General features: G+C 40.7%; 1 protein-coding gene across 2 annotated transcripts; it reads left to right on the top strand.

Annotated features, from left to right (window-relative positions):
• Positions 1-794: 794 nt before the first annotated feature.
• psme4a (proteasome activator subunit 4a) lies at positions 795-25226 on the top strand. Of its 2 annotated transcripts, XM_063874809.1 has the most exons (48): positions 795-1444; positions 2720-2860; positions 3118-3234; positions 4457-4513; positions 5873-5917; positions 6836-6985; positions 8230-8293; positions 8388-8462; positions 8810-8932; positions 9027-9119; positions 10747-11012; positions 11169-11355; positions 11472-11561; positions 11662-11726; positions 12789-12939; positions 13024-13122; positions 13220-13289; positions 13405-13472; positions 13590-13805; positions 14792-14949; positions 15102-15197; positions 15485-15540; positions 15641-15697; positions 15806-15861; positions 16206-16304; positions 16451-16513; positions 16598-16693; positions 16816-16947; positions 17051-17260; positions 18026-18162; positions 18400-18453; positions 18539-18668; positions 18768-18849; positions 18940-19093; positions 19217-19286; positions 19385-19510; positions 19602-19754; positions 19902-20006; positions 20114-20205; positions 20285-20416; positions 20505-20713; positions 20825-20910; positions 21046-21174; positions 21665-21820; positions 23379-23541; positions 23631-23764; positions 23927-24067; positions 24243-25226. In XM_063874809.1, the coding sequence occupies exons 1-47, from the start codon at positions 1248-1250 to the stop codon at positions 24059-24061; spliced, it is 5544 nt and encodes a 1847-aa protein (XP_063730879.1). In that variant the 5' UTR covers positions 795-1247; the 3' UTR covers positions 24062-24067; positions 24243-25226. The 2 variants fall into 2 exon arrangements, with proteins under 2 accessions (XP_063730879.1, XP_063730881.1); XM_063874811.1 differs by lacking the exon at positions 4457-4513.
• The last annotated feature ends 433 nt before the right edge of the window (positions 25227-25659 follow it).

Genomic DNA, 25659 nt, shown 5'->3' with positions numbered 1-25659 from the left:
GGAAGAGAGTCATAATACATACAGCAGACACTGATGCAGTGGCAATCTGTCAATAACAGGTGCTGTTTCCTAACCCCGTGCTGCCAAGCCCTTCAGAATGAGTTTGGTTGAAGGAGGGAAAAGAGTGGCAACCTCTCCTGCTGGACTTGACGCTGTTTGCCCTCATGTGCCCTCTGTTACTTCTCAGGAGATTGCAAGAACTCATCAATTTTTAATCAGTGGAATGTATGGAAAGAAACACATATTAACATTAGTCTTATCAGCATTTTTTTGTCTCTATAGTTTACATTCACAATATGTAGGCTACTCCACATTGGAGCCCATTAACTGTGGGGTGTGTACATTTGCTTTGGTTTGTCACTATTTAAAAACAAAAATAAATTGTGTTTGAGTTGTTAAATAGACCTAGTCATACTGCTAAAATGTATTGCTGACTTTATAAATATAATCATAATAATAATAATAACAATAATAACAACAACAACAACAACAACAACAACCATAATCATAATAACAATAATGTCCTACATGAGCTTATATCTGTGTTAATATGGCTACGAAAAGCAGATAAACGCTACTGCAGTGGCTGTAGAAAAATACATCAGAGGACACTTGGTCTTAAGTGGATTTCATGTCATCCTGTTTGAGTGGCTAAGGGATAAGCAGTTATAAAAAGCATGAATGGAGAGGGGAATGCTGGGAAGTGTAGTTCCTAGCAGTAGCTAGCGGATATGACGGGTGTGTTATGTAGCTTCGAGCCGGGTGTCGTCTGCGGTCCCCTTTGCCGTAGTTGGATGAATCAGTCGACGTTGACAGTCCTTGGGATATGACTGTGCTTTTGTAGTAGAGAGCTAACTTTAGCTATTCCGTTAGCTGGTTGTCAGGTTTTAGGATTACCTTAGCCGAAAAAGAGTAATTCGAGTGCCAACGCATTATTTGGACTAACTCGTGATTTTCGTTAGCCTTAAACATTTTTTAAATATGACGTTGTTAATGTTATTGTTGAGGAAGCTAACTTAACTTTAGCTAGATGACTAGCTTATGTGTCATCAACTTGTGAATCTCTCAACTTAGTCACTGTGTGGGCCATAACAACCCAAACGATTTACCAGAGAAGGTAGCTAGCAGGGACATTGCTAGCCGTCGTATTAGCCAAGTAGCATAAAAACGTGCACCAAGAAGCCGAAGTAACTTAGACGGAGTAACATTAGCTAGCATAGTGAAGCTAGCCGGTGGGAATTTGTGATATGAAAAAGGCGCAGTCTGACACATTGGGGTTTGTTCCTCAAAAAGACATCGTATACAACAAACTTCTGCCCTACGCGGAAAAGCTAGATGATGAATCCAATGATATTTTGAGTAAAATAAAAGGAAACCTGTGCCGAGCTGTACAGCTCAGAGAGATATGGCCCGGTGTGCTGTTTTGGACAAGGAAACTCTCCACGTAAGTAGCAGTACAGTAGCTAACGTTCATCTTTGGTTAAAATTAAAAGTTGTAACACATTAAACAAATATTTCCGATCTTGAGCCTCATAACATATTTTGCAACATAGCTGTGTACATTTGTATTTGGCATTTAACCTATACTCTTTGATTGCCTAACAGATTGTTCCTGTTGCAACTACATTCTTGTCAAAGTCAGAAACTGTAAAAGCTTGTGTTGTTTATGGGTTAACTGTAGATGTTAGATAATTTGTTGTTATGTTGTCCCTTGAAACTACAAACTTCCCATTGTTTAAAAAAAAAAAACCGATCTGGGTTTCATAACTAGGGGGAAACCATGTGAAATACACTACCTGACCCAGACACTTTATTGTTGTTTGTTTAAGGATTCCCGTTAGAATCAAATGGGTGCATCTAGTCTTCCTAGGATCCTGGACATAAACATACAATACAGACATATAAGTACATTTAAAACAACTTGCACTAAACAGATACAGACAGTACAGCTTAATATACCTTATTGTTATTAATGTTGTGCCTGTGTTATGGCTTTGACACATGTTTTTTATTCTTAAAGTCAGGTGACAACTTACCAAACATCTCAAAATAGAAATGACCATGTTTCATTTTACAGAGTGGTTACTTTCATGTGAAGTTGCTTCAAGCAACACTCACAGATTTTGATATTCATTGTAATGTTGATATCATCATCAGTTATCTGTTCACATACTACTGCTCAACAGATGAGTCATGTCATACTGTTCACTCTAACTTCATTAAGCGAAACACAATTTATCCCAACATGTCAAAACCTTTTTGAATTGATCTAATAGGTATTTAATAATGAGGACAATTGTGGAAGATAAAATATTGTACATATTACAGTAAATGACTAGAGTTCTGTTTAATTTGTTTAGTTGTGTTTGGTTGCTGTGCTGTCTATAATCCGTTTCAGTCCCCAGTGCTGGTGCAAATGTGAGTCACTGCCGGCTCAGAGAGATGGAACATTTACTGTTGGGTTGACCCAGATTCTGTTCCCTAGTTTTTAAGCATTTTAACAGTGATGGAAGTATTTTATTGGTCAATTTGAAAGGTCACACCACAGCTTATTCAGCTTCAGTTGTGTTTAGTAAAGTTACCTGATCTTGCTTATTCTACTTCTTTTTTTATTTACATGAGGGATTACATTCATGTGGTTCATGCTGCTGACCCCCTGTGACAACTTATGCATGTTCAAACTGGAGCAATTATCCCTAAATATGTATCTCTTATTTAGGTATATGAGACTGTATGGGCGGAAGTTCAGCAAAGAAGACCATGTGCTGTTCATCAAGTTGCTCTACGAGCTAGTGACCATCCCAAAACTGGAGATCAGCATGATGCAGGGCCTTGCACGTCTTCTTATCAACCTCCTCAAGTAAGACTGTGCCCCAACTGTTCTACTCAAAAACGTGTACACATTGCAAAAATAATGTATTGTTAATTAAAAAGCAAAATGTAATATATTGTGTTTATGGTTTTCTGGGAAAGCCAAGTTAAATGCTAAAAATGCTTCATCATCACCATGGATATCAATTATGTGATCTTTATGACATTTCTTTGTTATAGTTATGCTGTATGATAACCTACGCTCCATGTGTTCTAATCCATCTGCGTGTCTGATTAATCTTGCAGGAAAAGGGAGCTACTCTCTAGGGAGGACCTTGAGTTGAACTGGAGACCACTGTATGAGCTGTACGACAGGATTCTCTTCTCCAAGACAGAGCATCTGGGTCTCAACTGGTTTCCCAAGTAGGCCCTCAGTTATTTACTGCTGCTGTTGATATGTTTTGTTGCTTCTTGCTCAATCAAATAATTCAGGGAGTGAGGATGGTGTGTTCCCACTATTTAAAATGTTCACGGAAGGTGGATGTTTAGTAAATGATACGTTTATTTGCCACATTTGGACATTGCAAAGTCATTCGATTTCATTTCCTTTAATTAAATCCTCATTAGTTATTAGCCCCCCCCCCCCCCCCCCCCACACACACACACATTTAGCTATCATTTTGGCATGTGTGTACTTCCCTACATGGAAAACAGAACATATCGAGTGACAGAATTTCTGTTATTGGAAAAGCTAATAGTGACACGTCCAAGACTGAATATTAAATGTTTTTAGGGCTAAGATTTATTTTGTTTTGGAACTGATCAATAACAGGGATTAGTTCCTTGTTTGCTTACACTAATCAATACGTAAATAAACATTTCCCTGATGGTCTTAGAGTATCACACAAAGACCCGTCCCTTTTAACCTGGCTCAGCTGCCTTTTTAATCGCACATGTTTAATCCACAATCGAAGAATCTGATATTGTATTAAAAACCAAGTTTACCATGAAAGTCTAATCAATGTTTGAAATCATGGTAGTACACTGTTCACTTTGTTAATTATGTGCTCTCACAACTCGAAAGAAATGAACACACAGAATATTGTATTCATTAAGAAACATGGTTATTATCAAGGGAAATTAGATTCTTCTTCTTAGGTTATGGGTTTCAGTAGTTCTACTAAAATCGTATTATGTTTGCAATATTGGACCAGTTTTGGGGAAACAAAAGGAACATTTTGTGCGCCACATACCTTTTCATACCTGTACCTTTTACACTGTCCACTATGACCTTTACACAGATTTAGAAAGCAGTTAAGTTGTCGATTTTCTTTCCATGCAACAGCCTTATAAAGTCCCTATGATGTAGCAAGCAGTGCGAGGTGCTCTTTTATGGTGCTATGGGAACATTGACCCTTTTTTTTTTATCACGTCACTCTTACTTTACAGCTGACGAAAGCAAGCTACTTTGGCGCATTTCCAGCTCAGCTCTTTCAAAACTCTACTAACGCATACAAAAATGATACTCTGAAATGGCACAATACATTGTATACGTTGATGCAAAGTATGTTCATATTTTTCAGTTATTGGCACTTTGTTGTGTGCTGAATGTGTTCTTTATGCCTTTGTCTCCTTTCACATTCAGTTCTCCAAGGCCTCGTTCATCCTCTAAACACTTAATGATAAAATTGGTTCAGAGGTGGTAAGGAAAATACTTCTCTTTGTGTTTTACTTTGAATTCATCTTTTGAGGCACTTGTTTTTGTTTTTATTTTTATTTTTTATACATTGCATGTGAAAACCAAAACTGGACACCCCACATCGTGACAGAGGAAAAATCAACACTTAAGCAATGTTAACATTTCACTCATATTGGAGACTGTCGCACTGCAGCTAACAGATTTTTTTTACCCTTCTCCTATCCCCCATATACAAAATGAGAGACAACAGTGTAGTTTATTTCTATCCATAGCGGGTTATGTGGCAGCAATAAAGTAACGATATGAATATAATAGGAAGTAAACAGTTTATTATATGCAACATGAATTGCTCTTTGTGCTTAACAGTGGGATTAGAGCCACTTAATATGGTTTTTTTTAGTCTTGCTGTTATCCCTACTTAGCCATACCTTCAGTACGACATAGCAATTTCAGGAGTCATGGAGGCACGCACGTTCCTGCTCTCCTGGAATGCTTTGGGGTGAACGAGAGAGTTCACTTTAACTTGGATACAAAGGTCATATAGTGTAGTCTGGGTTCCCTTCGGCCTCTGAGTGTCTGAGCCGTTTGTAATGGGACACTCCGTTTGACTAGTTCTTGCTAATGGATTTGCAATGCATGAGTTAGTACTTGGTCTGTGGCCGGTGTGTTTCAGGCTTACACTGCTAAACATTTTGGGCTAAAGCCATGCACTTAAACGGAGTCAGCTGCTTGAGTGTCACCAATAATTCAACTGAATGTTTAATGTAGAGGATGTCATCTACAAGAAGACCAGAAGTGACCAGTTGTTGAATGGGATTGGCATTTCCAGCAAGGCATGGCTTGAGCTTGCATGCAAAAAGATCGGTGGGATTGTGGGCTAGGAGCTCAAAAGCTGTGGTTATATCGGTCCAGAGCTTTCAACAGCATTATGTGACCATGTGAAGATAATCAAGTCAGGAGTTTGTGATGTGTAAGACATTTTATAATTAGTTATTAATCCAGAACCACCTCTAACAAAGTGTTAGAGCTGTGATTTGAATTGAAAGATTTGTGTTTTTCAATGAACAGTAATTGAATTATAAATCCATACATTGGCATGAGGCCACACAGGAAGGTCAACGGGCAACAATTATCTGTGAATTGATTACACTCCGATAATAATGACGTTTTATTACGATTTGTCACTACACACCAGATCATAGGATTTCCTCGTTCACTGTACACCAGAACAAGAACTTTCTGTGTGCATGCAATCAAAGTCAAGGTGCATTGGTGTGAAGATTGTTTAACATCAGTGTTTCTGGGGGGGAGGTGGGGGGGGATTTGACCTGTCATAACATTCCTCTGTTCTGTTTTTTACAGCTCTGTGGAAAACGTGCTGAAAACACTTGTGAAAAGCTGCAGACCGTAAGTACATCTCATTTAATAACGTGTCCATAACTGCCTCTCCTTTTTACGTTTTGGCTCCTTTGGGGTATTTGCAGGAAATACAGTTTTTTTTAAATGTATTTAGAGGTATATCAATTTCAAATACTTAATTCAGTAAGTAAATGTATAAAAAATAATTATCTTAAGTTTGGCTGAGAAATACCCCACTTGAATTATATTTGGATGCTGTAGCGGATAAGGAAGAGTTCAGTGTGTTCAGAATTCCAGAGCTTTCCTGCCACCAGCCATTCCCTGATAGTTTTCCCCCTCGTAGCGCACCTGCAGGTATCTTACAGGATTCCTAGGACTCGTCCCTCAGTTTGCACTTAGGCAGATAATCTTATTATCTCTAATTCTGTCTTGTGTGAGAGTTTCCTGTCACTGTGAGAAGTTGTGGTCAGCTGCTGAGACGATGTGGCTCAGCGGCGAGGCAGAGGGTAGATAGTAGCAATGGTTGGAGGTGACAATTTCAATTCAAGTCCTCCAATGGAAGTGAAACTGCACGCAGGCTATGTGACCTGGAGTACACAAGCCCATAATAAACTTTGGAAATCCCCATGTTGGACTTAGAGCCCAGTCCAACCACAGGATGTCACCTGCTAAGAATATGTCAGGTGTTTGATTTGCTATGTCATGCTTTTAGACTGTTTCTGAACATTGAAAATCCAGTAACTGCTTGTTTAAACACTGAAGACAATTGTATTCTATTGCTTTTAAACTATCACCTTAAGTTATTTTACTTGTTATTTTATATAAATGTACCTTAGGGTTTTCTCTTAATAGTGAAATGCATCTTTGTAGCACTCCCTAAGATTCTCTGCTGGTTGGAATTGTTGTCCATATATACCTATTCATAATCAGGTGAATCTAACTGCTATTCTCTCACTCTTTATACAGATACTTTCCAGAGTCTGCTTCTCAGGAGATGCTGGATGAATGGAGGCCGCTCCTCTGTCCCTTTGATGTCACCATGCAAAGAGCCATCAGCTACTTTGAGCTCTTTCTACCCACCACTCTGCCTCCAGAGCTGCACTACAAGGGGTTCAAGTAAGAAGCCTCTCATTGTTTCCGATGTGTGGAGATCCCAGATTGCTCAAGTCTAGGAGATCTTACAGGGAGTAGCTTAGCTTTTAAAGTGAGCACACGTCAGCTTTTAGCGCTCTTGCTGGATCCTTTCATTGGCAACCAAACAAAGAAACGTCTGCACCTCGTCAATTGACAGTGCTGTGATTATGCAGGCTTCCACATTTTTCAGTCTCTGTCGTTCCAAGCTGTGGAAATGGGTGACAAGATTTTTCCATGATTATGACAGTGTCAGTAGTCTGCTTTTACAGATCTCAACCCATTAGAAGTCTGTTGGGATGAGCAGCAGTTGGCATTAGGGTGGCCCCATAAGTGGGCTCTGTAAGCATGAAATTAATAACAATTGCTAGTAGCATCTCGTATGACTTGAAAAGTGTAGGTGTTTCTGGATGACAAGAAAGCACTAACTTCTATATTTCCCATATCCATAACTTCCTAAACATTTTCTCTGAACTTTCCTGAAGAGTACAATAATGTAGTCATTATTCATATATCTTTAATGAGTTTTTTTGAATATTTATTTCCTATATTGTTGTCGAATTATATGCCATAGACACATTTCGGCAGTGCACTCACTAAAAATCTCTAAATGAACTTATAATATAATAATTGTAACTCAACCAGAAAAGCACATTCTGTATTATACTCTTAATAATCAACATCAAATTCCAGATATATTGTTCTTTATAGGTATACTTTGTCAGAAATATGGACCCATAAAAATAGCACTACTTATTACGAAGTACCTCCTGGCTAGGGTGTGTATTTCATTGCCAATGCTGCTTGTCAGAGAAACAAAATATCAAGTTTCCTTGTTGATCTTTTCTCGGTCACCAATAGAACTGACTTCATCATGCTTTAGTGTCAACAGAGTGGCGGATTTGTTCCTTTGGACAACATGAGGTTGTGCTGCTGATAAGCAAAAGCCTAAACTTCTAACCTGTTAAGCCAAATGACATGTCATGGAAACATACTGACCCATAAAATAATGTGCCACCCAAACTTATTTTAGACTACCTGTTTCCTAGCCAGAGAGGAGTGTTACTGAAAAAAACTGCATTGTGAGGGGCTTTTAAATGAACATTTCCAGCCAATCATCCCCCATCCTTTACTTTACTTTCACTGACCTTTCTCTTAACACATATCTGGTAAAGCTCACATTTTGTAGGGTTGTCTTCTGCTCTTGTAACCATTTGTTTATCTGACAGGTTGTGGTTCGATGAGTTGATAGCTTTATGGTTGTCTGTGCAAAATCTTCCAAGCTGGGAAATGGTGAGTAGATAAATTTGCCTGAAAGATATTTTTAATGATCAATCGTCTGTATTTCTATCTTCCCAGTGTAACATGCTTTCTTGCCTCTTTCCAGCATCTGGTCAATCTCTTTGCTCGCTTGTCCAATGACAACATCGGCTACATTGACTGGGACCCATACATCCCGAAGGTTTGTCCCTTTCTTTCCCGCCCCCCTATCACCCATGACTCAATGTTGTACTGTTGTTTGTTTTGAATTTTAATGTGTTGCCTGACCTTTATGATTCAGGCTCATGGTGTGTATTTCACATGTGCTTGTCACATAAGCAACCTATCAAGTTTCTTTGTTGCTTACTGAAGGAAAGTGACTTGCATCAGGCCTGCGTTTCAACAGAGGGATTGTTTTGATTCATGAATTTTGACATCACTAGAAGGAGTTATTGATAATTCATGCTAATTCCAATTATATGGTTTTTTTACAACAAGGAAAATAATTACACATGGATCCTTAGACCCTTGTTGCTTTTCACATTTCAGATTTTCACAAGAATCTTGAGGAGTTTGAATCTTCCTGTGGGCACCAGTCAGATGATGGTACCACGATATGTCACCAATGCCTACGAAATCAGCCATGTGGTGCTCTGGGTCTCATCTCTCCTGGTTAGTTTGTTGTTCATAAATGATGTGTTTGCTAAAAATGTTACTGTTAGTGTAAAGTTTATTGTTACATTGAACCTTACTGTGTCAATTTCAGGGAGGACCCAGCAAGCAGGCTCAGGCACAGCTCAGTGGCCTTTTCAACAGCATTACATCCTTCTTCCACCCGTCAAACCATGGCCGCTGGTTGGTGAGTCTCTTCAGAACTCTTTTGGACGTCTGTAGAAGGGAATAAACAACAAGGGATGTTGACTGTTCCCTTAGACAGCTGTGTTGTCGGGCGTCAGGTCAAAAACTAAGACACATCTGCATTAATACCATGTTAGTGACTCAAGGGGTCAGCAAGTCATCTACTTTTCTTTGATAAATATATAGCAGTAGCGTACATCGAAAAGAAAAAATGTAGGAAGAGAATAATGATAAACAACCTACATTTGCTTGACTGTTACCAGTGAGATAAATCACTCACTTGGCTTGTCTAAAGTCATGTTAACAGAGCATACCAAAGCGCTCAATGGCAACACAATGACGGAGTGCGTAGTCACCCATCATCAAGTTTCCTGAATCTCTGTATCAACTCTGTATCAATGCTATTTAAGGTCACTTGGAGCAGGGCCAAATGCCTTTCTGTTATGACCATCCACCGCTACCAGATTTGAAGCAATGTCCTCATACACAAACTTTTACTTCTGGCAGGGACCTGTGTTTGTCTATATATTTGGCCTGTTGCTTGGAAACACGTGAGAGGGTCATTCACTTACATGTGGTTTCATTTCACGTAGACAGTTTTGCAATCAACTGAAGTCACTTCATGTTGTATTGTTCATGAGAATAAGCTTATCTACTCACTAAAGGAAACATGGAAGTTATAACCTGCATTGCATTACATGACCTTTCCTCTAGCTGATGGGTTTATCAAAGGGGAATAAGTGCACTCAACCATGCAGATACAAACTCAGACCAGTGAAAAAAGGTACAGTAGCTCTCAATAAGCCAAACCAATCACTGCATACAAACATTTGAGATTATTTGTTGTTATCGACCAAGGTGAAGTTAAAATTAAAACAGTGTTTACTCTCACTCTTTTGTCTCTGTGTAACAAGAAAGTGATTTTTTTGCCGAATTAATTTCCATTCATACTCCAAATTATTTGATAATGGCACATGCATACAAGACGCGTATATATCTTTATCAGGGTCTAAACCAGGTAACAGGGGCGCTGCAACCTCTTACTTTAGGTGCACAGTCTCATACCAAAACACCCGTAAAATGTTGAAGTGATGCCAGAAAACAATATTTCTGTTCAAAACTGTATAATTACTCTTTAAATGTGGAAATGATGTCGGATAGAGCGTCGGATGGCTTTGTTTTTACGGAGCTCCGAATATGCGGATGGATGTCCGATCAGTCTGTCGATGGACGAGTTGCAGGCTGACACTGAAACTGTGATTTCTGAATGAGATTGTTTCTTTTGATCTCCTTTTTTCTGTAGAGCAAGTACAGAAACTGTAACTGTGGATTTATTTGTAGTTTGTGGTGCAATATATGACCCAACAGCTTTAAGACATGAAGAAAGTATTATTTTCAGCTTCACTCTAATGTATTATATCCGCCAGAAAGTGGGCGGGGTCGTAATTTTGGCTTGAAGTAGGGCCTTCATAATATATCTTTCTCTAAAAACCCCTGTGTACATCCAGTATGCTCAACACACCATCCAATTCTCAATTTGTCCACTACAAGGAAGTCCAATTTCCACCTGTGTGTGTTAGCATCACTGTCATGTATTTATCTTTCTGTCCCTCTGTCCTCATGTCCAGATGAAACTCATGAGGCTGCTGCAACGTCTCCCAGCCAGCGTGGTACGGCGGCTGCATAGAGAGCGCTACAGAAAGCCCACCTGGCTAACACCAATCCCAGACAGCCACAAGCTCACAGAGGAGGACATCACAGCCTTTGTGGAGAGCATGATGCAGCCGGTGCTGCTGGCCATGTTCAGCAAGACTGGCAGCCTCGACGCAGCCCAGGCCCTGCAGAACCTCGCTCTGATGAGGCCTGAGTTGGTTATCCCCCCCGTGCTTGAGAGGTAAGTCTTTATGAAACTCGAGACTTTCAATGATCCATCTTTGACCCAAGTTCTGCATCTTTGGAATCTAGAGCACGGTTTTCCGCTTTAGATAAAAGACAAGGCCGCGTTTGGAACAGAACACAAAAGGCTAACTGTTGTCCGTCTCTCCCACAGAACATACCCTGCTCTGGAGACTCTCACAGAGCCCCACCAGCTGACAGCCACTCTGAGCTGCATGATTGGTGTGGCACGGAGCCTAGTGTCAGGTGGGCAGCGCTATCCTGAGGGGCCCACTCACATGCTGCCCCTGCTCATGAGGGCTTTGCCGGGCGTTGACCCAAATGATTTCAGCAAGTGCATGGTAAGCTCCATTGTAATTCTCTTCTATCTTCTCACAGCACTCCTACTGGGTTTTTTTGCAAGGTTGTGATTTTGAAAAAGTTCTTCAGTCTGATACAAACATTGCTCTCCCCACAGATCACATTCCAATTTATTGCTACTTTTGTGACTCTTGTGCCTTTGGTGGACTGTTCGTCCGCCCTACACGAAAGAACTGACTTGACAGAGGTGAATCATGATTATATTTCAGCTCTGAAATGAAATATAAAGGGAAGTTGTTGTATGGTCATTGGGTTTACCTTTTCATGTCTTTCCTATGAATTTTCAGGTGGAAAGGGAGATGTGCTCAGCCTCAGCAGAGTTTGAAGACTTTGTGCTTCAATTCATGGACAGGTACGATGATGATGAAGAACAGCGTCAGCCGCGGTGGCTGTCAGTAACACAGCTGTGATAGGAGAGATTCCTTAGGTCCAGCCACAATAAAGTGCTGTTCATGTAATTCCTCAAACTAGATTTCCAGTTAACTGTATGTCATTTACATATGCTCCTCTTTTAAAAAAGAAGTGGATACAGCAAAAGCACTGCTCTTAAAACCTGATTTTGAGAAAAAACAGAGTAGGTTTTTGTAAATAAGTTTGTTTATTTTTACATTTTCACAGTGTTGTTGAGAACTGTAGATATTTATTTATTCCACACATGGCATTTATTTTAAAACAAAACATGTAAACTTAACACAAATTGTATAGCATATGGTGGAAAGAAGCAGAGTGAAGAACATCTGATTTTACCGGCCCCTTCTTAAAAACAAAATAACAAAAAAAGAAATAAGAATTAAAAATAAAAAAGCAATATTCTGTCAGTCAACGTTGCTCACAAATACCTACAGAAACACAGAACCAGAATACAATCAAGTCTACTTCATATTGTCTGATTACTTTCTCTTTATACATTTTCTTAAACTTGAAAATGTTAATACAGCCCTTTTTTAAATCGTTCGTCAAACAATTCCACCTTTTTACGCCAACTACACAGACACACATTTGCATAAACTGATGCTTCAGATCAAATGTTCTCCTGTGATACTCATCCTCTGAGATTATAACTCGTTTGTTTTGTATTTTTTCTGGTAGTATTCTTGTTTTTGCTTCATGCATAACTAAAGCCGTCAGTAATTCTATTAAGTCTTTACATTTTAACAGCCTTGACTCGATTAATGAATAGTTTGTATGTTCTCTGGGTTGGACATTATGCACAATTCTCACAGGTTTTTCTGTAATATAATTAAAGGTTTTAAATTACTAATATGAGTGTTGCCCCCACAGCAATGTAAATATGGCAAACTAACACACAACATGCGCATTGATATGTCATCATACTCAAAATTATTTTTCTCTATTTAGATATCGAGTGAAATGGTATCTAAACATCCTCACTTGTTTTTTGTTGCTTGCACAGATGCTTTGCCCTGATCGACAGCAGCACTCTGGAACAAACCCGTGAGGAAACCGAAACTGAGAAAATGACTCATTTGGAGAGTCTGGTAGAGCTCGGCCTGTCTTCCACCTTCAGCACCATCCTCACACAGTGCTCTCTGGACATCTTCAAGGTGAAGAGTCACGTCTCATTCACCCCTTTTTCAGAGTGCAGTATCTATATAAATATGAACTCATTCGTCCCATTGTTTTAACAGGTGGCTCTTGAAAAAGTGTTCAACTTTGCAACCACCAACATCTTTGAGACTCGAGTAGCTGGCAGGATGGTGGCTGACATGTGCAGAGCCGCTTCCAAGGTGAGTCTCCTCAGACTCTTCATGTTTGCCCAAAGCGTCAACTTTCACAGAGTTTATTAGTTCACTAATGCCACTTTCTCTGTGCTTCTGTTTTCAGTGTCACCCTGCAGAGTCACTCAAGGTGTTTGTGCCACACTGCTGCAATGCCATAAACCAAATCGCTGTCAGTAAGTACTCACTACTCAGGAATCTTCATTTCTGTAAGAGGAAGTTTTCAGACTCGTAATTTGTGTTTTCGTCAATGAGTCTTTGTCGTCTGTCTGACACTCTATTTTTAAACAGATGAGGAAGTGTTGAATGAGGAGGAGCTTGACAAGGAGTTGATGTGGAATCTCCAGCTCCTGTCTGAGGTAATTTAGAGCACTTATTATTTACTGACTTAACCTCTAGGTTCCTGCTTTAGGCTACATCTCCTATCTATAAATCTGTACTTACTATATTTTGTCCTCTATGCCGTTTCACTTCAGGTGACCCGGGTTGATGGCGACAAGGTCCTGCCCTATCGCTCTGACCTGGTCCAGATTTTGCAGTTGACGCTCCACCTCAAGTGTAAACAGGGCTACACTCTAGCCTGCAACCTGCTGCATCACATCCTCCGCTCCTCAGCCCTCATCTACCCCACAGAGTATTGTAGTGTGCCAGGAGGCTTCCACCAGCCAATCAGTGACTACTTACCCATCAAGGTACTAACAGCAAAGGCGACAGCAAAGCTGCTTTTGTGTGTGTGAGTCTATTTGTATGTCTTCATGGCAAAAAGTACTCATGGAGATACTCACTGTAGTGGGAACTACTGGAAATTATGTTTCCCTCTGTATGTTGACAGATTTTGTCTTCATGATAGTGTTACAATCTTACAGTTATAGAACTGGACACGTGTGGTTAACCTAAAAAAAAAAAGTTGGTCCTGGATCAAAGCAATGTTCAAGCAAAAGGGGTTAAAGGGGACATTACACCCCAACCTTTGACCTTTTGCACAGACAAGCCAGAAAACTCTGTGCGGCACTCACTATGACCTGGTTTGAATAATCCTCCCTTCAAACAGTTAGTGAGTGAAGACAGCTTGTACCTTTATTCCATTAAGTAGCTTCATCAGTGCAGGCATGGATAGGAGATCACCCTGCTGGATTACGGAGTCCTGGAGAACAACAGAAGATATCTTGCTTGGGGTTACTACATTGTCCTGCGTGGTCTTTGATAAACACCATTCTATACATATATATATATATGTATTGTTTTTAATGCATTTATAAACTGCATGTCTAACCACATGTTAAAATGTGTTCCTTTACCCATTAAACAGACAAATAGTGGTTTCAGTAGAGATGCAGTTTTGCACATCGTGATTGGATTCAGTAACTAGCCAGTAGATGGCTGTGTTCCCCTCGCCTTTTTCTTATTTTTAGAGAGAAGTGCAGTCTCTGGCAAGTTTGTGTGTCGGTATTAAAGTTGGAATGGCAGATATTCAGGTCCTATTTCATATATTTCCGAACATTAATGTGATGCAAACCAGATCTGAACATACTGAATGATCTGTCTATCTACTGTATGTTAGGTACCTAGATTTTGCAACAAAAACCATTCCTTACTATATTTGGTGACGTTATTTTAGCCTGAAGTCAACTAAAGTATTGTTTATTGAGCAAAAGAACAATGTTTTTATCCCATGCAGGACTGGGGTCGGCCTGGGGACCTGTGGAATTTGGATATCCGGTGGCATGTGCCCAGTGTTGAGGAAACATCCTTTGCTTTTTACTTACTGGACCTGATCCTCCAGCCTGAGCTGCAGCGCCTTCAGAGATTTGCACAGGGAGAACAGGACATGAGCAGGTATGGAAAAACAAGTTTGAGTGTTCACCTGTGCCTCCTACAGAAATACAAAGACTGAAGTAACCAGACGTACACTGGGTTCAGTCGATTGGTGTTTATTCTGTTTGTCATGCATGTATTAATAGGATGCGTGTTGATTTTGTGTTTTTCAGAGATGACGTCCTACAGAGCCTGACTATCATTCAGCACTGCCTGCTCGGGGCTGGGAGTCTGATGCCTGCACTGAAAGGAGAGACCATCCCTAAACTGTGAGCAGATGCTTTCACATACTTATCTCATTTCTGACCAAGAAACCAGAGAAAGACACAGTTAAACCAATCTTAGTTTAAATCTCCTCAAGGGAAATTGTTAGTAGATGTGCTTGGTTCCGAAGAACAACAAAGTCCCAAATTAATGTATGACCTATATATATTCATATTTGTTTTAATTGTAGAGTTGTTGCTAAGGACTTTATTAAGTACTTTTAACAGCACATTTGTATTTCAAACGCATTTTAAGTAGCTTACTTGGCTTTGAAACTGGTTTTACCCCTCAGGGTCCAAAGCATGGTGAATCTAGAAGAGACCACCCTCTACACTGGAGTGGAGTATGGTAAGAAAAGCTCGTCTTAAAAACAGTTTGTTAATGAAGGTGTAAGTAACAGGGTTTGTTGGACTATTACCTGACACTGTGATATTATCTGTACCTGCAGATGATACCAGAGAGAACTACAGAGATGCCGTCTGCAGAGTGATGAGACAGCTGCTGCGTGAGTGTTCCCTCACTTATTCACTCTACAGACACATCTGCTACCAGGCTGGAGTCTCATCCAGTTTAAAAGACAAACCCACAATATATTTTAAACTCCTTCTTTCAGATTACATCCTGGAGCACTCTGAAGATGACACCAAGTCTCTTTTCTCTATCATCAAGGTAGGCCCACAGTGACATCCTAGCCTGTATACTCTTATGTGTTTGTGCTGAATATAAGAGGTCAGGCTATAAGGAAAATCTGCCCTGTTGCACTTTGTCAGCCCCTACCTGCATATTTGTGTTTATAAGCCCAACTCACATGATGTCAGGCCACAGTGCAGCGTGTGTGGAAGTTATTAAACGCTGCGTGGGACATCGTGTAGGCAGAGGTTATCACTGAGTTGACTTTAATCACGTTTGCCGCCTTGAATCAGTCAAATCTCCACGCAGGCTATTGGCAGGAGCTTTTCTATTGATCCCATCGCCCAACTCTTTTCAATATTTTCGTCTGCGATACCTTTCAGATCATCAGCGACCTGTTGCAGTTCAAAGGTTCTCACAAACATGAGTTTGACTCCCGCTGGAAGAGCTTCAACCTTGTGAAGAAATCAATGGAGAACAGAGTGAGAAATCTAACATTTATTGTATACTGTTATCATTTCCCTAATTTGTTGAAGTGTATAATGCCCTTTTTGTGTATGTTGCTGTATTGCAGTTTCTATTTTTATGTTTGTAAAAAATCTATAATGCCTCGCCGTTGTATTTGCAGCTTCACGGCAGAAAGCAGCACATCAGAGCGCTGCTAATAGACAGAGTCATGCTCCAGCACGAGGTAAGTCTTTCCTGGAGAAATAACCTTATTGGGTATCCTTGTTTATTGGTACTATTTATAACTTTGAATCTTGCGTTTTATTAGCTGCGGAAGCTGACAGTGGAAGGATGTCAGTACAGGAGCATTCACCGGGAGCTGATGAGAGATCTGTTGAGGCTGTCGACAAGCACGTACAGCCAAGTGAGTGACACTCAACAGCATTGCGTTCTGCTTTGTTTTTTTCACATATTAGCAATTACACAAACCACAAAGACATTTGACAGTATATAATACTCTAACTGAGACTTTCTATCACCTTCCAGGTACGCAGCAGGGCTCAAAATGTGTTGTTCACTGCCCTGGGGACCTACAACTTCTGCTGCAGAGATCTGATCCCCCATGTCCTGGAGTTTCTGAACCCGGACAACAGCAGTGTCACACAGCAGCAGTTCAAAGTATGGCAGTCCTTTCTGGCACACCTTTTTTTGTGCTGTACGACAAACTCACACATTTTTACATTCTTGTTGCTAAACATGCTCAACATCTATCCCTCTCCAGGGTGCCTTGTACTGTTTCCTGGGGAATCACAGTGGAGTGTGCCTGGCCAATTTGCACGACTGGGACTGCATTGCTCTGACGTGGCCTGCCATCGTACGCTCTGGCCTCAGCTCAGCCATGTCTCTGGAGAAACCCTCCATTGTGCGGCTCTTTGACGATCTTGCAGACAAAATCCATCGCCAGTACGAGACCATCGGCATCGACTTTGCTGTAAGTATATCACTAAAAACGCAATGAAACAAAGAAACAAAGGAAATGTGTTATCCTATGATAGCTATGCTCAATGAATTACATAAAGATACCATTGCAGGTGAGTTCTGTGTAACAAAAAAAGGATTAAACATCAGGAGATTCCATTAAAAATATGAGGTAAAATTGTATTAATTCCAACACAATTTAATTAAAATTGTGTTTTCAGTACTGAGGTGGAAATTTCAACCGACATTGAGAATCAAAACCCCCCCACTTGCTGCGTTGCTCATAAAAAGCAGTACATGAAAACTTTAAAGAAACCAAATAAATGAAAGTCTTATTTAATAAACCAAATAAAGAGAAGCTTTAGATGTACTTGATGAAGTTTTAGTACCAGTCAGCTTTTTAAATTCCTGTCCCCAGCAGCCAAGTTAAAGCAAAGCTACGAGAAAACAAGGTCGTAAAGAGAGGCATTTATGACTCTCCTCAGATAGTTTGTCTGTTCTTTAAACAAATCTTTTCAAAACTAGCTTACAACAAAAATATCTCAAGAATCTTTACAACTGGAAAGTCATAAACTTCAAAGGTTGCAAAGCTCATTTTGAGTTTGTAAGCAGAAAAAACGTACCTGCAGTTTTACATACGCATTTCAGTACTTTTTTCCCCTTAAGCTATTCCCCCCAAAAAATTCCCATTACACTCCAAGCATACATATCACTCCCTTCTAGTATGACTTGTAAATTATGTCTGATACTATATGTTTCATCTTTTGCACTGCTTTAGATCGAGGGTGAGTGCTGTACTGTGGCCAAACAGCTCATGATCACTGGAAGTCCTCTTCCCAAGGAGCCTGTCCCTTCCGAGGAGGAAGTAGCAGTGGGTGTGAAAAAGCAGGCGCTCAAGAACGCAGAATGTGTTCAGTAAGTTCATCAGTACTCGAGACGAAGTTAAATTAGAACAAATATCCATAACTGATGTCAAAGATACTATTTATTGAGTTCACATCATGGTCTTTTTGCCCTGCAGATTAAAACTGTTTAAGTACTTGCGCAGTATTTTTAAGATGGTGTGCTTACTTTGGATATGCAATTGAATGGGTCAACATGACAGGCCTGATTACAGGGTTCAAGTACTAATACTCTTTTCCTTGTTTGTAGGAACTACCAACAGCTCATTGGAGATCTGCTGGAATTCCTCAGCAACAGCAACATGTAGGTTAATGTATTATTTACTTCATTAAATCACGTATATATACATTTATTAGTCTGTAACAATTGTTTTGTTTTAACATTGTAGGCCTTGGAAGTTCGAACACATTGCAATCGGCTTCCTGTCATTGCTGCTGAGAGACGACCACCTGCTCCCTCCAGCTGCCGTCACGTTCTTTGTCAAAAGCCTCAACCATGACTCCCTCTATGTTCGCAAGGTGTGGCAAATAATGAGACGTGGTGTTGTGAATATAATGCATATGGATGCAGTTTTTCCGATGGACATTTCGTCTGAAATATCTTCTGCTCTCCATTAGGTGGCGATATCTGCTGTCGCAGGGATTATGAAACAAATAAAGAGGCCGCATAAGAAAGTCCCCATCAGCCCCTCAGAGCTCTGTAAGCATCACAAAGATTTGTCTGTCTGCAGTTTTGTATCTGGTTTCAATTCTAAGTGTTAAATAACTCTTAATAACTAATCTTTGTTAGGTGGAGGGAAGGAGTTGAGTGCCAATGTAGCAGGGGATCGTCAAGACAACAAGTGGCTCCAGTATGACAGCAGCAGCCTGCCACGCACACAGAAGGACTGGGATGTCTGTGTGTTTGTGGAAAAGACTCACTGGGGATACTACAGCTGGCCAAGGTTTGATACTTTTCTTATTTTCTTTACTTGATTTCTTTTGCTGTCTCACAACATTTATCTGAAGGGTTGGATACTTTCTTTCGTCTTGTTTGTATTCATCATCTCCTCATTTTTGTTCTCTAGAAAACTGATGATGTATGCACCACTGGAGGAGCAGCCCAAACAGAACCTGACCAGAGAGGAAATGACCGAGGTTTGTGCGCAATCACACTCCTCCTATGAAAAATGTAGAGCGCATAACATAACGTTAACCATGTTTTCTTAAATGTAATGTACTACCCTTCCTAACAGCGGGAACAGATCATCTTTGACCACTTCTCCGACCCAGTATTCATCAATCAGTTCATCGAGTTCCTCTCTCTGGAGGAGCGTAAGGGAAAGGACAAGTTCAGCCCTCGCAGGTTCTGTCTCTTCAAGGTGAGATTCCCTGAGATTAGTGTTAAACGGAGAAAGCAACTAAAGTCGGCCGAAAAGAAATTAATCTCTTCCCTTCTCCTGCTCTCTCCAGGGATTGTTTCGCAATTTCGGAGACACCTTTCTTCCCCTGCTGCGGCCACACATGGAGCGCCTGGTGGCCGACTCCCACGAGAGCAAGCAGCGCTGTGTTGCAGAGATCATCTCAGGACTGATCCGTGGCTCAAAGCACTGGAGCTATGCAAAGGTAGGGGAATGAAATTCTCACAAAGCGAGCTGACAAAAACATTTTGGGAAATTCCGATGCATTTAAGTAATCAGAATGTATAACCATGAACAATTTCATGAGAATATGTAGTCATTTTAATATATCCTGCCTTGTGAACTTTTATAGGTTGAGAAACTTTGGGAGCTGTTGTGTCCGCTGCTCCGTACGGCCCTGACCAACATCACAATAGAAACGTACGCAGACTGGGGGACCTGCATCGCCACAGCCTGCGTAAGCTTCCGCCCGTTTATCTCTATGTTGTCTTTATTCTTCTGTTTGTTCAACCCTTGTCACTCGTCCTTCCTTCCATATGACTCCGTTGATTCTGTCTCGTATAGGAGAGCAGAGACCCGCGCAAGCTCTACTGGCTGTTTGAGCTTCTGATGGAGTCTCCTGTCAACGGAGAGGGGGGCTCCTTTGTCGATGCCTGGTGAGTAGAGGCTGCTGCCTGAAGCACAGGTTGATATGAATAACAAAACCCTGCTGACTGCTGCTTTTTTCCTTTCCAGTCGTCTGTATGTGCTGCAGGGAGGGCTGGCTCAGCAGGAGTGGCGAGTTCCAGAGCTCCTCCACAGGCTGCTTCAATACCTGGAGCCCAAACTCACCCAGGTGTACAAGAACGTACGGGAACGCATTGGCAGGTAAGGTCCCTAGTGAATGTACCGTCATTATTTACTGTTTAAACTGTTTGTGTCTCATTTTATCATTTCTGATTGGGTTTCCTTCCAGCGTGCTCACGTACATCTTCATGATTGATGTCAACTTGCCATGCACTCAGCCAACCACGTCCCCGCGCATCTCCGACTTCACAGAGCGGATTCTGCTGCAACTGAAGCCTCTCGACGAAGGCGATGAGGAGATCCAGAACCATGTGGTGGAGGAGAACGAGGTGGGAGAGCAGGATGAGAGGACGCAAGCCATCAAGCTGCTCAAAACAGGTGAGTAGAGGAGTAGTAGTTATTGTAGGAGTCCTTTTCAACCAGAAAAGGCATCTCTTTTTGTTAACAACACACAACATAAGTGTTTGACATAAATATTCCTATCTGCAGTGCTGAAGTGGCTGATTGCGAGTGCTGGTCGCTCCTTCTCCACTGCCGTCCCAGAACAGCTACGTTTGCTTCCCCTGCTCTTCAAGGTGAAACACTCATTAATTCAAAGCTTTGATCCTCTAGCTTTCTCACTGCAAACTTTACATTTTCACATTCACCCCATACAGCGATTTTATAAGACACCTGCCTTCCCGTTAACCTCTCTCTGTCCTCTGTACCAGATTGCTCCAGTTGAGAATGACGACAGTTACGATGAACTGAAGAGGGACGCAAAGACCTGTCTGTCTCTGATGTCTCAGGGACTCCTTTACCCAGAACAGATTCCGATGGTCCTCCGGGCACTGCGGGAGGTGAGTCATCTACCAGCTGAGGCTATTACTCAACTTTTTACCTGCATCACACATGACTGGGCTTTTAACAGAACCCCACTTCATATAACCTATGAAGTTATTACACAGAGAAAGAGGAAAGGTTCTAAGGGAATGACAAAAGAATGAGATTAAGTCTGACTGCTGAACATGCATTCTTGAATTCATTTGTATCATAAGACATTATGTCAGTACAGTAGTTTGCAACTCTCTGAAGAATAAAAGAGTAAATCAGAAAAAGGGTTATTATGACGGATTCTCCAGGGATTTTTGAATGTCACACTCATCTAAGCTTTGCAGAGTCATGCTAAAACATCCTGTCTGTCAGTCTCTTGTGACCCATTCGATATTCTATATATTTTCAAAATTAGTGGCACAAAAGAGCTTAATGGTAGACTCCCCGGGGCAGGGTCTGTTCCTTGGCTTAGAATAGTTTATTGATCTGGGATGGGTTTATTGTTGTGTGTTTCAGATTGCTGGCAGCAGCTCCTGGCACGCTCGCTACACGGTGCTCACATACCTCCAGATTATGGTGTTTTACAACCTGTTCACCTTCATGAGTGACCAGCAATCCGTGAATGGCGTCCGGGCGCTGGTAATACGACTGCTGCAGGACGAGCAGCTGGAGGTAAAAACAACCATTCATACTCGGCATTATAATGCTAAAATATTGAAGGGTGAAACGTGCCGGCACAATCGTCAGTGCAATATGAACAAACACAAGTCTGATTTATATAATCTTCGTCTAGCTATTGGCCGGTGCATGCGTGTTTATGCTAGCAGGCGTTCTCACTGTCTTTCAGCTCCACTGTAGTGATTCAGCACTCTCTCCTCCTGGCGCCCCCTCCCCTCCAGTCCTCTAGCTGTTTCCATGGAAACCACAGGCTGCAGTAATCTGTTGCTATGGAGATAACGTTCAGATTGAAGGAGGATGAGAGGGAGAGGGATGGAGTAGAGACAAAGGAGGAGTGGGGGATGGATAGAAGTAGCCATTTTTATTTGGCCTCTTAAACTAACCTCAGGCTGATTTTATAGACCCTTTACACCTTTATTAGACATATCAAGACACGTGTTATGCATACAGGGACCCCCTTCTTTTATTATATTACTATGTAACGTATGTCACACAAAACCCTTATATTAAATCATAAAGAGAATACCTCCCGTTGTTAGGACAGTTCGTTTTTATATAAAAAACACTGTCTTAAAGGGCATAAGAGGAAAGCGGTAACCTATTGGCCCAGTGGTCGTTTAGTCTAAAAATGCCTTTCCTCTGGAGATCTCACCTTTTTGCGCTGTCTCTGTTTTTTCATAGAGGGAAGAAATAAAATGTGCAACAGAACATTTTAGCTCCTATTAGAGAGAAATATACCCCAAACACACATCCACCCCCAGTGCCCAGCTGGCTGCTATTTCCATCCAGCTAGCCAGCGTACGCCCTGGTGGAACACCCTGCCTAATGACATTGTTGCTTTGCCGTATACAGTGCAGCAAGACGTTGTTAAAGTGCTGGGGCTTGTGTGTTAGCTTGGGATATAAAGACCGGCCAGAGATGCTTCGCTTGTTAAATTATCCCATAATTGGCACAATATAGGATTAACTTTTAGAACACCTGTCACAGTGTGATTCACACACTGACGATCCAAGCCCCACCGTCTCTCGATGACTCAGGAGTGCCCCGCTTCTGTGTTAGTGTATATATATCAGTCTTAAAGAGACAGTTCACCCCACATTAAAAATCCAACCTGTAGGGTTTCTTATCAATGTGAATTTATTTTGGTCCGTGTGGGAGATATTGGCCTGAATGATGTCTGACGTTATAATCTAACTAGATGGCATACAGCTTGTGCTCAAAGTGCCTACAACTCATTTAAACTCAACAACAGTGTCTCTTTTCAGAAATCATGACTCAATTACTCAAGAATATCTATTTTTTATTTTTAGGATGAACTGTCATTTTAATGCAAATTTTTTGTCAAAAAGGTGGCTCTCTAGTGTAGAACCCACTATACAGACACTGTAAACAATGTCTGCTTTAGCGTTGTTATTTCTTTCTCCTTCCTTTCAGAACATTATTTTGTTAATAACTACCACCAAGTTACAGAATAATCAATGAATTATCTGAGATGTATTGCACTGTAGTGCCAAAATACACTTCATAATTCAGTCTTGCCTTTGGTTTGTAGGTAAGAGAAATGGCCGCCACTACTCTCAGCGGCTTCCTTCAGTGCAATTTCCTGTCCATGGATGCCCCCATGCAGGCACATTTTGAGGCTCTCTGCAAGACATGCTTGCCCAAGAAGAGGAAGAGGGAGCTTGGCTCTACAGTGGACACTATACCCTCTGCTGGTAAGGGACTTGTCTAGAACATGCATGGTATATATGCTAATATGCTGTTTTCTGATATTAATGGAATCCCTCCTGTTGTGTGTTTGTAGACCTGATGAGGCGCCATGCAGGTGTTCTCGGGCTGAGCGCTTGTATTCTGTCCAGCCCATATGATGTGCCCACCTGGATGCCCCAGCTGTTGATGGACCTGAGTGCTCACCTCAATGACACACAACCCATTGAAGTATGGGACCTACTTATAGCTTTATATTGCTTAAGTTGGGTTTTATCCTCAACCTCTTGTTTCGCACAATTGCAAAGCTCTTGTCAACAATGCAATTTCCTGTGTTTCAAGAAATCCCCAAAAATCCAAAAATATAATTTATTATTTGTGTTTTTGTTCCAGATGACTGTAAAGAAAACACTGTCAAACTTCCGACGGACTCACCATGACAACTGGCAACAACATAAGCAGCAGTTCACAGACGACCAGCTCCTGGTCCTGACCGACTTACTGGTCTCCCCCTGTTACTATGCCTAAAACCTGGTAAAGCATTTCAATGTCACACTGTTCTTAAAGGATGAATAATACTGAATATTGATCCCACGCATGTCCAAAAGAACCTGATTATTATTTGTCATTGTATTTCAAAAAATATACTTTAAGGATTATTTGGTGAGTCTTGTTTTTGAGTTGTCTTTTGATTCACTTTTATGTACAGATACCAGCCTGCATTGGGGAGGAAGCTCCAGTTCTTAACTGAAAGACACAGCATCGCCCTGAAAGAAGAGTATTACACACAGCAAGCGCGTTGTGGCACACAGAAGGATCCTTAAGTTGTGTGTTCATGTAGTTAGCTCCTTTACATTTCTACTATACTTAATATTTAAGGATCAATCATAGCAGGAATGAATGACCTGCAGTTTGTAACATTACTGTACAGTTTTATTTCCTCTTTTTTTGGTGTGTGTGTGTGTGTGTGTGTGTGTGTGTGTGTGTGTGTGTTTCTTTCTTTCTCAGGATTCTATCCCAAGTATCAACTCTGAGCCATCATGATATCCAGTGTCAGACACACTCTTTACTATCTCCCAATAGTGAAGTGTTCATTTCAAGCCACCTGTTTGCAACACACAATGTTTGTGTGGCTGTTTGATCTATATGTGATTATATGCATCATGCATGTATGTTATCATCGTATAGCAAATATGCACAAACATATTTATTTATTTATTTGACTCTTTTTGAAGTGCTATGTTTTAATTTTTTCATAGAAGGTATTTCTGAGATGCAGTAGATGGCTGAGCTTTTAGCAAAGGAGCCCATTGTCATCTACTCTTGCAAGAAAGGGAGAGGGCAAGCTCCCCACTGCTGTGCTGTGATGCGTTTGCTGTGAGAACTGTTTGATGACCATTTCATGTGTCTCTCGTCGCAAGAAAATAACACCACACCGCCTGTCTGTAATCCTGACCTCTTCCCCTATTATCCCTCGCATCATTTACCTTTTTCTAAAAACCCACTGAGATGAGAGAAAATGCACTTGGTTTGCTTTTCCCTGATGACTTGAAATCAGTCCAAGCATTGAAGCATTTAGTACCTCACTTATGTATAGTGTAGTGCCAAATCTGCAGTGATATTTTTTTTCTTTTTTTAGATGTACTGTTTGCTTATTCAATGAAATGTCAATAAATTGTTTGTAAAAAAATAATGTGTTTGATTTGTTCTTTTTAAATGAGTCTCGCATTATTACATTTGTAGTAAATCAACAGCTCAAATTGCATAATTCAACTTTTTCCTTGGGTGTTTTTAGAAAGCAATGGTTATCATAAAAACACTATGCAAATTGCTAAATGTAGAGTGGGAACTAATCTACATGAAGCAGTGACTGCAATGTGGTGTTATTTCTTAGATTTTATTTACACTCATTTATTTCAGTAAATCAGACTGCTTTAAATAATCAGAAAATCACTCCTGTGCGTGTCGCCTAGCAACGACGCTGTTAAGCTGTTCCCAAGGACGGCTTGATAAATAATTATTTATAAATGTGTTGCATTTGTCGAATATATCGTGACAAACGACGTTATGAAATCTAAAAGTGATCGAACCTTGACATTTAAATTATATTGGGTTCACCATGTTTC

Source organism: Eleginops maclovinus, chromosome 22 (genome assembly GCF_036324505.1).
Source record: "Eleginops maclovinus isolate JMC-PN-2008 ecotype Puerto Natales chromosome 22, JC_Emac_rtc_rv5, whole genome shotgun sequence".
Lineage (NCBI taxonomy): Eukaryota > Metazoa > Chordata > Actinopteri > Perciformes > Eleginopidae > Eleginops > Eleginops maclovinus.
Note: the sequence above shows the minus strand (reverse complement) of the source record. Positions and strands in the feature narration are given on the sequence as shown.